Genomic DNA, 14,636 nt, shown 5'->3' on the forward strand with positions numbered 1-14,636 from the left:
CTGCAATACCAAGCACAGCCACTATACAATAGATGGCGCTGTGCTTGGTTTGCTTTGAGGAGGCTCACCAAAGCATCGCATCCTCCTCTAACAGCTGATTGGTGGGGATGCTGGGAGCCAGACCTCCATCAGATATTAATGACCTATCCTGAGATTATTATTATCATTATTGTTATTTTGCTCACTTATATAGCGCTGACAAATTCTGCAGAGCTTTACAGACATTATTATCACTCACTGTCTCCTATGGGGCTCACAATCTAAGGTCCCTATCAGTATGTCTATGGAGGAAACCGGAGAACCCGGAGGAAACCCATGCAAACACGAGGAGAACATAAAAACTCCATGCACATGTTGTCCAAGGCACCATTGCTAACCAATGAGCCACCATGCTGTCCAGGCCATCAATATTAAACTTTAAGAAAACCCCTTTTATGACTGTACATATCAGGAAATGACTGTATATTACATATGATCGAACACTGAAATTGCATCAAAATCCTCCAGAACGATGCGTCTGCTCCTTGCCTTTGCTACTTAGGACCTGTAGTAGACGGCATCTTTGAGACCAACAGATCGATGAATTCTGAAGTCCACCCGCAAAATGGTAGAGTATTATTGGTGGACCTGGCCCATCTATGATACTACATTTCCCGCAACTGCTGGACGGAACGTTGAGAGAAATAGGCAAAGTTTACCTCCAACCCCATAACCAAGGTGTGGCATGCCCATACATATATTTAGCTAATATTCGCCAAGGAAGAATAGACTTCTTTCCCAGCAAATATTACCATTCATATGAGAAACTAACTATATTTTATATAACTCATTGGTAGAGCCACGGAGGTATTGTGCTGTGGTACTGAAGTAGCCAGGAGCGTAGCTAAAGGCTCATGGGCCCTGGTGCAAGAGTCAAGCTTGGACCCCCCTTCCCTCAGTGCTTTGTGGCCAGGGGCAGGGAAGCACATAGCCTTCATGTTGCCTGGGGCAAAAACTGAAACGACCCCCCCTCCCCCCCATGTCAAATAATTCTCAACCTAACATCTTCCCTCCAACCAGAGGTGTAACTTGACCAGCATGCACTTTCTATAATACTGGTGTCTTCGTATGCGGCACAAGGGTCTTTGGCTCCTGGCTACCTCCGCACCCCCTATAGCTACACCCCTGTAAGTAGCTATATGACAATTTTTCGGTAAACATAACGTTTTTAGTGACTGAGAAGAGTGAACAATCAGGCGCATTAATAGTCTTTAAGGCCGTAACAGCGGCTCAGAACCCTCTACTCTATGAGACTCATTTAGGTCTAGTAATGGACACCATCTGAAGCTACCAGTAGAGTAGAGTAGATTACTTTTTACTCCATTAGCAGCTGTCAACACTCACATTAGGTGGTCTCACTGTATCTGCACGATGGTGACACTAATCCGTACCCTAGGACCGCTGTTTGCTTGCTGTGTAGACATATGAAACATGCTTACAGGGCAACAAGGCAATAAGAATATGTTCATTCTAGTTAGGTTTTGAGATATAGTCAAATATTTTATTGCCTATTAGGAATTAGGGTATGTCCACGAGGGATATAAAATACACAATGGCATAGGCAGCAGCAAAAACCACCACAATAAAAAACATGAACTGCATGTACTTTTTGCTGCAAAAAAAGTCTAGGTAAAATCCATGGAGGAGTTTCAAATCCGCTCCGGAGGTCAATTTACACTGCTGATTTTTTACTCAGCGTGTGGATGAGATCCTCTACAGCATCCATAGTGTATCCATCCACCCTTATACATGCACCCATATGTAGGTCAGCACTCAATGCATTTCTGAGAAAAGGGAATCAAAACAACCTATTTTACTAGATAAAAAAAATGGGTGAATTGTTTTCTGTATATAATTTTTTTTAATCACTCCATATCTACTAATGTATTCTGCACTCCAAAAGACGCGTCTTATAGAGCGAATACTAAGAGAGCTACCATTATGGAAGAACTCATTAGTACAGTAGGACTGGGGGGCGGTGAATACAGCGCCCCTGCTGCTGGCTTTACTCAGCACTCCCTTGTCTTCTGCTGGCGCCACGGTTTGTCTTGACTACGTAAAGAGTCAGGACGTAGTGTGCGTAAGGACACTGTGCAAGGTCAGGTCACAGTGCAGGGCTGCAGGGACAGCATGCTGGATCTCCCAAGGTGGTGCTGTCCGGAGCAGGAAAGGTAAGTTCCTTTATTTATTTTATGTCTGATCTAAGGTCTGATGAAGATTGTGGGTCTGATGTGGGTGTCTGATCTTAGGTAGGATAAGGATTGAGGATCTGATTTTGGGGTCTGATGATAACTGGTCGTCTGATTTTAGATCTATGATTTTAATTTTTTTTCTCTTTTCCTCCTCTAAGTTCCTATTATGGTCGGGTGCATCTTATAGAGTGAAAAAATACAGTAGTTCCTGTCTATAGTTTATAACTTCATGTTTGTCTGGACAGAGAGACTCACTGAACACTTTGTCAGACCATCAGTCAGACCAAAGATGAGTAAGAGGTGGTGACTCAGTTAGAGCACCCTACCTCGCTTATGCTATCCCAGTGGTGTGACTGGTCAAGGCTTCTCACATTACACTTATTTATGCACTGCTCCTCTGTTAGGCCTATCAGGAGCAGAATAGAGCTATCATACTATCAGTCATTACACGTCTTCACCTACTACTGTAATGAACTAAACAGCTAAAAAATTCTAGCAAATATACACTCACCTAAAGAATTATTAGGAACACCTGTTCTATTTCTCATTAATGCGATTATCTAGTCAACCAATCACATGGCAGTTGCTTCAATGCATGTAGGGTTGTGGTCCTGGTCAAGACAATCTCCTGAACTCCATCCACTCCAACTGAATGTCAGAATGGGAAAGAAAGATGGGCTACAACAGCAGAAGACCCCACCGGGTACCACTCATCTCCACTACAAATAGGAAAAAGAGGCTACAATTTGCACGAGCTCACCAAAATTGACTGTTGAAGACTGGAAAAATGTTGCCTGGTCTGATGAGTCTCGATTTCTGTTAAGACATTCAAATGGTAGAGTCCGAATTTGGCGTAAACAGAATGAGAACATGTATCCATCATGCCTTGTTACCACTGTGCAGGCTGGTGGTGGTGGTGTAATGGTGTGGGGCATGTTTTCTGGGCACACTTTAGGCCCCTTAGTGCCAATTGGCCATCGTTTAAATGCCACAGGCTACCTGAGCATTGTTTCCGACCATGTCCATCCCTTCATGACCACCATGTACCCATCCTCTGATGGCTACTTCCAGCAGGATAATGCACCATGTCACAAAGCTTGAATCATTTCAAATTGGTTTCTTGAACATGACAATGAGTTCACTGTACTAAAATGGCCCCACAGTCACCAGATCTCAACCCAATAGAGCATCTTTGGGATGTGGTGGAACGGGAGCTTCGTGCCCTGGATGTGCATCCCTCAAATCTCCATCAACTGCAAGATGCTATCCTATCAATATGGGCTAACATTTCTAAAGAATGCTATCAGCACCTTGTTGAAGCAATGCCATGTAGAATTAAGGCAGTTCTGAAGGCAAAAGGGGGTCCAACACCGTATTAGTATGGTGTTCCTAATAATTCTTTAGCTGAGTGCATATTCTACATATATTTGGGCTCATGTATGAAAGACCAAAGTTATATGCCTATCTTTGATATCCACCACAACATAGGAGGATGTGCTTAATTTATGACGAGGCAGAGGCTGTGTGTCTAGACTGAAATAAACTCCAGCTATTAGCTGGAGATGACTTCAATTATCATTTACACCAATAAACTGGCCTAAGTGGTGTGACACCATGGTCCTGCCACTCTTTCTATTCAGAAGGTGATGTAGAAATGGCTACTAAACTTAGATGCAATGGCATAGGGGGGTCATAATAAATAAACCCCATTGAGTTAAAAAAAAAATGTCCTTGAAATCCAACAAAGACTTTCTCTGCTAAAACCTCTATTTTTCCTGCACCAAAGTACGGTAGTAGACACAATAAAGCACTTGGCTCATCCTAAGTGCAATGTTCCATCTTTCCTGACAGTGGCGCCACAGTCCCAGTGTAATACTACAGTTGTACAACTACGGTGTAGAAGTTGGATACCCATATGCAAAATGTTTGAAGTCCCCTGATATTTACTAGCGCTTCCCTCTACACTTGCCAAGTAACAATTAAAAAACTATGCACAAGCGTGACAAGATGCCAAATCCATCAGATCCACTAAAATGTTTGCTATTCTAATAAACGGTCTTGGGTCATTTGAGGGACATGATTACTTTCAGAACTTTTTCAAGTACCCTATTAAATATGTCTGCCGCGAGTTCATATTTCAAATTGTGACTTATAACAGGCTCACCTTCTGTTTCCATTCAATTTTCTGCATTGTATGACTTTTCATATTAAACAAGACAGACCTGCAGGAATAGACATAGTCCCCCACACATCAACACTATTGTGGAGGTAGGATATTTATAAAGAACATTGGGCCGTCGAAAGCGTCAAATTAGGACCGGCCTTGTTTGCTATTTTAAGTCAGTTTTCAGTCCAAATGAAAACTATAGTGTCAAGACAATATTGCCATACATACACGCCACATGTACCTATGACACTGGTTGACTATGTGCCCTTGGCATCAGAAGGCATCTGTGTTGGTCCCATATTCATATTTGCCCGCATTGCTGATAAAAATTATATTTTAATATATGCAAACGAGACTCTAGGAGCAATGGGGGCGTTACTGTTACACCTAGAGGCTCTTCTCTCTACTGCTGCGCCCTCTGTACTTTGATTGACAGGGCCAGGCAGTGTATGTGTGTTCACGCTTGCTTAGCGCTGTAAAGCAAATTTGAAGAGGACGTGACAGTTGCAGAGAGAGCAGAGCCTCTAGGTGTAATGGCAACGCCCCCGTTGCTCCTAGAGGCTCATTTGCATATATTACAACTTCATTTTTCTCAGTAATGCGGGCACATATGAACATGGGACCAACACAGATGGCTTCAGCTGCCAAGTGCACATGTAACAGGTCAGCCAGTGTCATAGGGACAAATCTACTGACAGATGCCCCTAAGTCCAGTAGAGCTCTCCAAACTAATAGATGGTAATTCTCCTACTAGGGTATTAGGAATTTTAGATCATTGGGCGCAAGAAAACCCCTTTAAGCCCTAAACCTCTCTTACAATTACAGGCAAAATTAGCCTTTTAATCATCAGTGAAGGTGAAAGACTACATGAAGACACAACTCATACTATATGCTTAAGCAGCCAAGCATGCACAGTAATTCCAGAGTCCTAGGTTAATAAATACAAACTAAGAGCGGTGTGGAGCAGTATTTTAAAGTTTACAAAAAAATGCATTTAAGTGGTATTCCCTTCTTGTAATGTTACAGCATATCACTAGGATGGTATGCTACTAACATTATGATTGGTGGGATCTGGCTTCTGAAACCTTTGCCAATCACAACAACTAAGGGCCCAGGGTCCCTTCGGCTAATTCACTACACAGTGGCTCTCTCTGTCACCTGCTGTGCAAAGAACTGCAACACTGCCTTATTCAAGTGAATGGAGATGCTTTGTCGTTCTCTTCATAGCGGGTGGCCGGGAGCGGACAATCTGTGAAGGAGCACCAGCGCCTTTAACTTTGAGGATTGAGAGGGTCCCAGCAGTCATATTCTCTCCAATACGTTAGTGAGGGCATATCCTAATAATATGCCATCAGTTAGTAATTGTGGGAATACCCCTTTAACTTTGCATCCTCATTCACATATTACTCACACCTACATGGACCAGAAATGTTCCAATCTTCTCCTTCATCACATTTAAAACCTGTTTCTTACCCCAGCTTCTAGCTTCATCATTGTGTTACAGTCCCTGGTAAATGGCTTTGTAGCAAGTAACTTGTGGATAAATAACTTATTAATCAGTCAATAATTTAACCGATTATTTTAGTGAGAAAATATCAGTCAATTGATGAGAAAGCATCAAGAAGTTGAGTAGCTATGATAGTCTTGAGTCTTGGCTGCTCAACTGGCCCATCATCTTCAGCAGCATCTGGTTCTCATCCTTCAGCCTCTTGTTTTCATCTTCAGCTCTCTTCATTTTCTGCAACAGACATCAGAAGATCATCAGAAAATGTTCCTGATGAGTACTTCTCCAAAATTTGTCTATAGTTCCTCATGACTGATCATCACAGGTTCTTGACCATAAAGAAGACAAAGCTACAGAGTGGGCAATATCTACTGTATCTATCAGATGTGAAGTGCCCTCTTCATATGTTAATGACATCTTCAAACTATGTTCCAACACTTACCCTTGTGTGTAAGACTTACCTGATTTAAGGTCTTCATCTCCTTTTGGTGTAGTAGCATAGACCCCTCCTTGTCATTGAGTTGAATGGTCAGTTTGTGATTGTCTTGTCTCTTTTCTCTAACTGCCTAATAAAAACACAAATACAGTTCACAGTACCAATCACCAGTACCATCAAGCACTTGGAGAGTCCTTTTCTATACTTGGAGTTGACTTGCCTGTAGGCTTTGGCGCTTAGGTCAATGGTGTATCATAATTACTAAATCACGATTAAAGCTGGCATACATTTGATGTATGTCAGCCGAACAGATTTTGGTGGGACTGGCAGACCATTTAATGTGTAGTGGGACCTCCTGACTCTCCAGGAGAGAGTCAGGATTTCAACATGCCTGATCCTTTTGTTCTCTGAAAAATGACCGTCAGAGGAGTCTAGTGGCTATCTAATCTCCCCTTCTTACTGTATGCTCAGCCAAGTCGAGCATGCTGGAGAGATAATGCAGTTGTCAGGTGAACAACCATTTTCCAGCAGCTTTCTTAACGGGTCTAAAGGCGGCCATAAACATTCAATAGCGATAGTTCGTCCAACAGCTATCTCTCCTGACTCCCTTATACACAAATGTGTACGGGTGTTCAATGGGAAGAGGAAAGAAAGCTGCTGCCAGACATTTCTGGAAACTTATCTCCTGATTCTTCTCTCCCCTGACATCATCTCTCAGGGAATATTCGGCAGCCCCCCATACACATTATTGGCCAGTCTTAGTATTGTCCAAGTTAAGACAGCTGTCCAGCAGTGGCCTTACCTTTTGAAGTTCTTCCATCCATGATTGCCTTGTTTTCAAGCTTCCATCCGTACTTTCTGAAGTAGAATCATTCAAATGGGCCTCCGAATTTCTGTAAAGTAATGAAAAATACAAAAAAGGGATATGCACGCACCCTTTTGTAACCATGCTTTGCATTGCTCTAATGCAGGGATGCCCAACTTGCAGCCCTCCAGCTGTTGCCAAACTACAACTTCCATCATGCTCTGCTGTAGGCTGGCAGCTGTAGGCTGTCTGGGCATGCTGGGAGTTGTAGTTTGGCAACAGCTGGAGGGCCGCAGGTTGAGCATCACTACTCTGATGCATATAAAACAAAAAATAAAGTATCCTTGTAAATGGTCTATATAAAAAAAAAATACACAACTTTCATTTACAGATCTTTTGCAAATGTATTTGTCTCCATGGTTACAGACTACAACTAAACCCTGTGTTGTCTGATTCTGCAGTCATACTCCTTTCCACCTGTCCCCTAAATTTTTTGCATTCAGTAGGTTAGCAAGATGTACAGGGCAAATGGGAGGTGTAGACACAAAATACTAGGAAGTTTTAGAACAAGGCTAATTGCAAAATTGTTTCTTCCAGTAAAAGACGTTAAAAACCTGAAATGAAAAATTCACTGAGAAGCTCAACCCAAAAGATAGGCTTTAAAACAGCAGGTCGTCAGACAGGAGAAGCATTACTTACCTCACTATTCCACTGCCGTGGCCTTTCAAATGCTTTCTGGGTCCCCACTAATCTCTGTTCCTGGTCCCATCTCAAAATTTAGGAAATGGCAGGAGATGCCTGCTCAGCCAATCAGTGGCCGCAGCGGTAATCTCCAAGCAAAGTAAGGGTCGGAACAGCAGCAGCTGGAGATCAGTGAGGTGAGTAATGTTTCTTTTTACTAACCGATTATTTTCCTTATACTGCTGGAAAACCACTTTAAGCAGGAGCGCAGCTATAGTGGAAGCAGAGGGGCCCGAACTTAGAAGTGTCATGGCCCCCTCTACAGTATTATAACAATGACATACAGTATATACATGTAGGAAAAAGGACGGAGCGGCTGCCGGGCATGGTCTGAGAGAACAATCTCGACTAGCCACAGGAGTGGGGGTTGCACGGGAAGAGGGAGTTGTCAAGAAGTTGCTGGGGGGGGGGGGGGGGTTAAAAATTAGCTGTGGGGCTCAGTCATTTCTAATTACACCACTGGCTTTAAAGAGGTTGTCTTATTTTGGACATTGGCACTAGGATATGCCCCCAGTGCCTGATAGGTGTGGATACCACCTCTTGGACCTGCACGTATCCTTAGAACGGAGCCTGGTGACAGAATGCACACCACACATGCGCAGCTGCCCTCCACTTATTTCTTTGGGAGTGCCAAAAGTAGCCGAAGTGCTTGTCTCAGTTATTTCGGTAAGCCCTATAGAAATTAATGGAGCGGTGGGCGCACTTGTGCTGTGCACTTCCCATTCATTTCAATGGGACTTCCGAAAATAGCCGAGCGTGGTTTGCTCGGCTATTTTCGGCACTCCCATAATAAATGGAGGGCAGCCGTGCATGCGTGGCGCACCCTCCGTCACTTTGCGGGCTCAGTTTTAAGTAGAGATGCGGGTTCCAGAGGTAGGATCCAATACCTATCAGACATTGGGGGCTTATCCTAGCCATATGACCCCAATCGTTAAGATGAGACACCCTCTTTAAGCATGGATCAGGAGAAGTCACACAATCCATTATGTGTATGATGTTTCTGTGATGATGACTGATAATAATAATCTTTATTCATATAGCTCTGATATTTTCTGCGGCACTTGACAACTCAAATTCAAAGGGAACATGTGGAGACAAAATCTTACATAATGCAGTAACAAACTAATAAACAATTCAAACAAGATGCATGAGGGCCCTGCTCGCGAGAGCTATACTACCACATTTACTTTAGGATCCTTTACAACTACCCTGTGGGCCACTTTGAGAGACACGAATGTGCAAATTTTACAGAGAAAGCATAAAACCTAAAGTAATACAAACCGGTTGGTGCAAGGTCCATCTGATATCCACTTTTCCTGCAAGGCAAAAGACATATTGAGAAAAACCAAGAGGCAAATCATGTAAAGTTCTTGTAAATTCATTAATTTATCATGTGAAACCACTGACTACCGGTATATTGTGAGGGGTACATGTATCACGCATTCTGGGGAAGGGGGCATCCTAGGAGGAAGCAATGTATGGGAGGCATTCCTGGAACATACGACTGGTACTCCATGCGGCATCTCTGTGTCCTCTAGAGAGGCATTAGAGGCTGAAACACTGCATGGGAGCCTCTGGTACCCACTTATTGAGCTGGCACATACCGTTAAATGAGGCTACTTTCACATCTGCATTTTTGCTGGATCCGACAGGGTTCATCATAAGCGCTTCCGTTAGGATAATACAACCGGCTGCATCCGTTCTGAACGGATCTGGTTGTATTATCTCTAAAATGTCCAAGACGGATCTGGCACTAAAACCATTGTAAGTCAATGGGCGCCGGTTGCGTTTTCTTTTGTGTCCAAGAAAACAGATCCGGCAACATTGACTTACATTGTGTTTCATGCCGGATCCGTCTTGCTCCGTATGCCATGACGCACTCAGAAACACTGCTTGCAGCGTTTTTGTTTGCGTCATGGGAACGCAACGGAACCCATTGCATTCCGGTACACTCCGTTCCGTTCAGTTTTGTCTCCATTGACAATGAATGGGGACAAAACTGAAGCGTTTTCCTCCGGTTTTGAGACCCTGTGACAGATTTCAATACCGGAAAGGGAAACGCTGATGCGAAAGTAGCCTGAGTTATCCAGCTTGGTAAAATTGATGGCCTCTCCTTAATAACGGCCATGAGCATTAGATCAGTTACAACTCTCGGCACCCCCACTATCAACCATTTGAAGCACTGGGTCACTTGTTCAAGTGCTGCAGCCTCTTCAGTGATCTCATCAGGTTGCTGATTGGTTGGCACCCGGAGCGTGCGTTCCAAGTGTCACAGCCTTTTCCCATTCACTTGAATAGGCTAACCATATTCTTTTGTAAAAAATGGCATATACATCTTATGACCTGGCTCTGGTTGTTTATTAGAGGTTTTCCAGGAATCTCATATTCATGGCCCATCCTCAGGAAAGGTCATTAATATGACATTGGCGGTGGTCCGACTCCCCGCATCCCTGCCGAACAGTTGTTTGAGGAAGTCGGAGCCCTGGTTAGGCGCCACGGCCTCCTTGCAGCTTGCCAAGCACAGCACTGTACAGTTGATAGTGGCTGTGCTTGGCATCACAGCTCAGCACATTCACTTTTAAGGGTCTGAGCAGCGCCCAGACCAGGTGACAAGCTACTGCGAGCTCCGTGGCCTTCTCAGACAGCTGATCAGGAGGGGTCCCGGGTGTCGGACCCCCACCAATGAGATTCTGATGACCTATCCAAAGGATAGATCATCAGTAATAAAAAGGCGGACAACCCTTAAAATTTTTCGTGGGTATATATCTAAGCAGCGTACTTAGGGTACGTAGGGTTACTTAGGGTACTTAGGGTTACTTAGGGTACTTAGGGTTACTTAAGGGTTACTTAGGGTTACTTAAGGGTTACTTAGGGTTACTTAAGGTTACTTAGGGTACTAAGGTCAAATTTCATTGTGATATAGGTGAGCCACTCATGTTTCTATTAGGCCAGGTTCACATCATCGTTTTATTTTCCATTCTTTAATCCTGTGATGGCCAACCTCCGGCACTCCAGCTGTGGTAAAACTACAACTCCCAAGATGCACACTTGTTTGGCTGTTCTCAGAACTCCATAGAAATGAATGGAGCATGCTGGGAGTCGAAGTTTCACCACAGCTGGAGTGCCGGAGGTTAGCCCAAAAATGTTTTTTAAAAATCTTAACCATCAAAAGAACAGAAAACAACAATAAAAGAATCCTGTATTTTAGGCATACATTATGCTCAGGCACATTTTGCATCCGTTTTATTAGCCTTTTCCGTCTGACATCCTATATTTTAGACGGAAAAAAGTCACAGAATATTTTTTTTTCCTTCTAAAATAACGGATCTCAGACAGAAATGGCTAAAACGGATGCAAAATGTGCCTAACTGAGCAAAACGTATGCTTAAAATACAGGATCCGTTTTTTTTTTGTGTGTGTGTTTTCTGTTCTTCTGACGGATCAGAGGAGTGGAAAATGAAACAGTGATGTGAACCCGGCCTTATTTAGCATTATGGAAAAATATCTGCAGGCCGCATAACTTGTCGTTTTATATTTTAGTGCTCCAGTGCTATATTTGGTATGCAACTCAACAGTGGCGTTGCTGGGCATGCTACCAGACGTACAGCATCTCCTGGCGGATGTGGCATTAGGTTTTACTATGTTATTGTATTAACGTCAGATGAACTTCAAATCTTGCCCTCCCTGACTGCATTTAGCAGCAGAAGCAGTTTAAAGGGATACTTCCATCCAAAAAAATATTCAGGTTTGGAAGCCAAAATCAGGAGTGGATTATAAAAGGAGAGAAATTATACAGGACAGATACGACTTGTGAAGCCGAAACTGCATCAGGAAACCTGTTTGGCCGTACACTTAGGTTCACACGTTACATCTGCCGCATTTCTGCCTCTAATCTGCAGCAGAAAAAAGTCACCAAATGTGTGTGCACACGCTGCGGATTTTGTTGCAGAAAACCTGCAGATTAGACGCAATGTCATTCTTTGCATTGAAAAGGGTGGAATCCGCAATGAAATCTGCTGCATAGATTGACATGCTATCACAAAATTGTGGAACGGATGAGGACTCATTCATACGGTCGTGTGAATGTAGCTTTAGGATACGGCCACGCAGAGTTGTTTAAAGGATGTCTTGAGGCAGATCTGCATGCAGAATTTTCAGCCAAAGCCAGAAGTGGATCCACCAGGAAGGAGAAGTATAAATCTTTTCTTTATATTTCCTTTCCTATATATTTCTTTCAAATGCACTTCTGACTTCAGCAAAAAATCCAGCAGGAAGACCTCCTCAAAAAACTCTGTGGTAGATTTATCAATTTGTGGTGCGTCAAAGTAGGACCCCTATATATGAAACAACCTGATCTCAGCTAACCAAACCTCCAACCACCCCATATCCTACTCCATTGGTATTCATTTTCCCTCTGTCTATATAGAATTTTTTCATAGTTCTTTACTTTATCAATTAAATTTATCCATGTGTTTATGTCTGGAGTGGATCGGGCAAACCAAGTCCGGCTGATCAAAACTCTAGCCAGCATCAATATTCTGCTCAGAAAAATCTTTTGATGGTTATGGTTTTTTAGTTTGGAGAGATCATTAAGAACAAATACTTGTGGTTCAAAAGGAATTCGAATTTTTAGTTTACAGATAATACAGTTATTGATACCATTCCAGTAGTTTATAAGTTCTGGACAGGTCCATATCATATGGAGGAAATCTGCTCCAACAGTATCACATTTGGGACAGTTGGACGTGTCTCTTAACCCACATTTATTCATCCATAATGGAGTAATATATAATCTGTTGCAGATATAAAATTGTATTAGAACATGGTTAAAGTTCTGGGATAGTGAAGTTAAATTCCCAAAAATATTCTCCCACCCTTCTATTTGTAAATTCGGACAATCCACCTCCCACAATTTTTGTCCTGGTGAGTGTATATCACTAAACCGTACCTTAAGTAATAACTTATATATATTTGAAATTTTTATTCTAGAAAGTGTACCCCCTACCCAATCATTCACAAAGGATAAATTATCTATATGCAACATCCGCTTATCATCCAAACTTGATAATACAGAACGCAATTGGAAATACCTAAACCATGAAAAAAATTTATATTTTGTGTCATTTCTATATAAGGTTTAATTTCTCTATCTTTAACTACCTGTGAAATATATAAAATTTTATTTTTCTGCCAAAATGTGTCGGCTGCAATTTCATCCAGCCTTTGTAAATACAAATTATGCCAAAGAGGCGTAAATGTGAGTGAACCCCTAACCTTCAACCATGTCCTAGTTGTAGCCCACACCTTAAGGAGTAGTTTTATAGTCTCTCTATAGCCTTGCTCATAACTCTTCAATAGGCCAGATTCCAACAAGGAAAAAATATTATTGTGAGCGTGGCTAGTTACCAACTTCCCCAGTAGTGCACTATGCTCTGATTCGTAGCATCTCAATAGCTGGGCTGCAATAAAGTACCCCTTAAAATAGGGGAGATTTAAACCCCCGCACTCCACTGATCTATACAGGTACTCCAGCTTAATTCGAACTCGCTTTCTTCCCCATATTAGATCATTAATTAGTCTCTCCATAAGTTTAAAATGTTTATCTTGTATCCAAATAGGTGTATTCCTGAGCACATAAAGAAATTGTGGTAGTATCACCATTTTAACTAGTGAAACTCGATCAGCTCTAGATAAGGGAAGTTTCAACCAGATTCCTATTTTAGCTCTGATCTTTACCATTATGGGGATCAGATTGAGTTCTACAAAATTTTCGACCCGAGGCGATATAGTCAAACCCAAATATTGAAAAGTATCAACAATATCCAACTGTGTAGCAGGAACCTCTTTCTGTGGCAGGGGGTCTATTGGGAGCAAGCTGGTCTTAGCCCAGTTTATAAGAAGACCAGACACCTCACCAAATAATTTAACCATTTGAATAATCCTAGGGAGAGTGGTTTCCGTATGATCTATAAAAAACAGAACATCATCTGCATATAATGAGATACGGTCTTGTGTTCCTAGCGTACCAAATCCTTTGACCTGATCGTCCTGCCTGATGGCCATCGCAAGGGGTTCGATATATATATCAAATAATAAGGGAGATAATGGGCAACCCTGACGGGTGCCTCTGTTTAACTCGATACTACCACTCAAGATTCCATTAAGACTCAATTTAGCCCGGTGGAATCTGATTGGTTGCTATGGGCAACTAAGCCAGTTTTCCTTTACACCAGTTTGAACAATCTCCCCCTCTGTGTAGTTACACCCTTAGGCCTCTTGCACATGGCCGTAGCTCGGCCGTTCAGTGCATTGCAGACCAAAAATACAGTTGTGTGAATTCCCCCTTAGGCCTAATGCACATGGCCGTGGAACACAGCCGTGAGCGGTCCGTGGTATCCCGGCCTAACATCCTGCTGACAGCAGGAGCACACGGCTTCATTGGTTGCTATGACGCCGTGCGCTTCATGCCGCCGCTGCACTACAGTAATACACTCGTATGATCTTAACAAGTGTATTACTGTAGTGCAGCGGCGGCATGAAGCGCACGGCGTCATAGCAACCAATGAAGCCGTGTGCTCCTGCTGTCAGCAGGATGTTAGGCCGGGATACCACGGACCGCTCACGGCTGTGTTCAACGGACGTGTGCATTCGGCCTTAGGCTGAGGTTAGACCTGGACTTTTTTTATCATGCTACAGAAAATCGCTGTGAAATTACTGGGGGTAGATTTATCAAAACTGATATAAAGGAAAAC

At 42.8% G+C, this 14,636-nt stretch overlaps 1 protein-coding gene across 2 annotated transcripts in view; it reads right to left on the reverse strand.

The window, feature by feature from the left end:
* Positions 1-5,224: 5,224 nt before the first annotated feature.
* Positions 5,225-14,636, reverse strand: part of LOC122920946 (PRKC apoptosis WT1 regulator protein-like) — a 50,271-nt gene continuing 40,859 nt past the window's right edge. For both annotated transcript variants that reach the window (XM_044270786.1, XM_044270785.1), the window contains exons 4-7: positions 9,166-9,200; positions 7,141-7,231; positions 6,364-6,468; positions 5,225-6,136 (exon numbers count right to left, since the gene is read on the reverse strand). In XM_044270786.1, coding sequence (XP_044126721.1) covers positions 6,032-6,136; positions 6,364-6,468; positions 7,141-7,231; positions 9,166-9,200 — 336 coding nt within the window. In that variant the 3' untranslated portion in view covers positions 5,225-6,031. The remainder of the gene's footprint in view (positions 6,137-6,363; positions 6,469-7,140; positions 7,232-9,165; positions 9,201-14,636) is intronic.

Source organism: Bufo gargarizans, chromosome 10 (genome assembly GCF_014858855.1).
Source record: "Bufo gargarizans isolate SCDJY-AF-19 chromosome 10, ASM1485885v1, whole genome shotgun sequence".
NCBI lineage: Eukaryota > Metazoa > Chordata > Amphibia > Anura > Bufonidae > Bufo > Bufo gargarizans.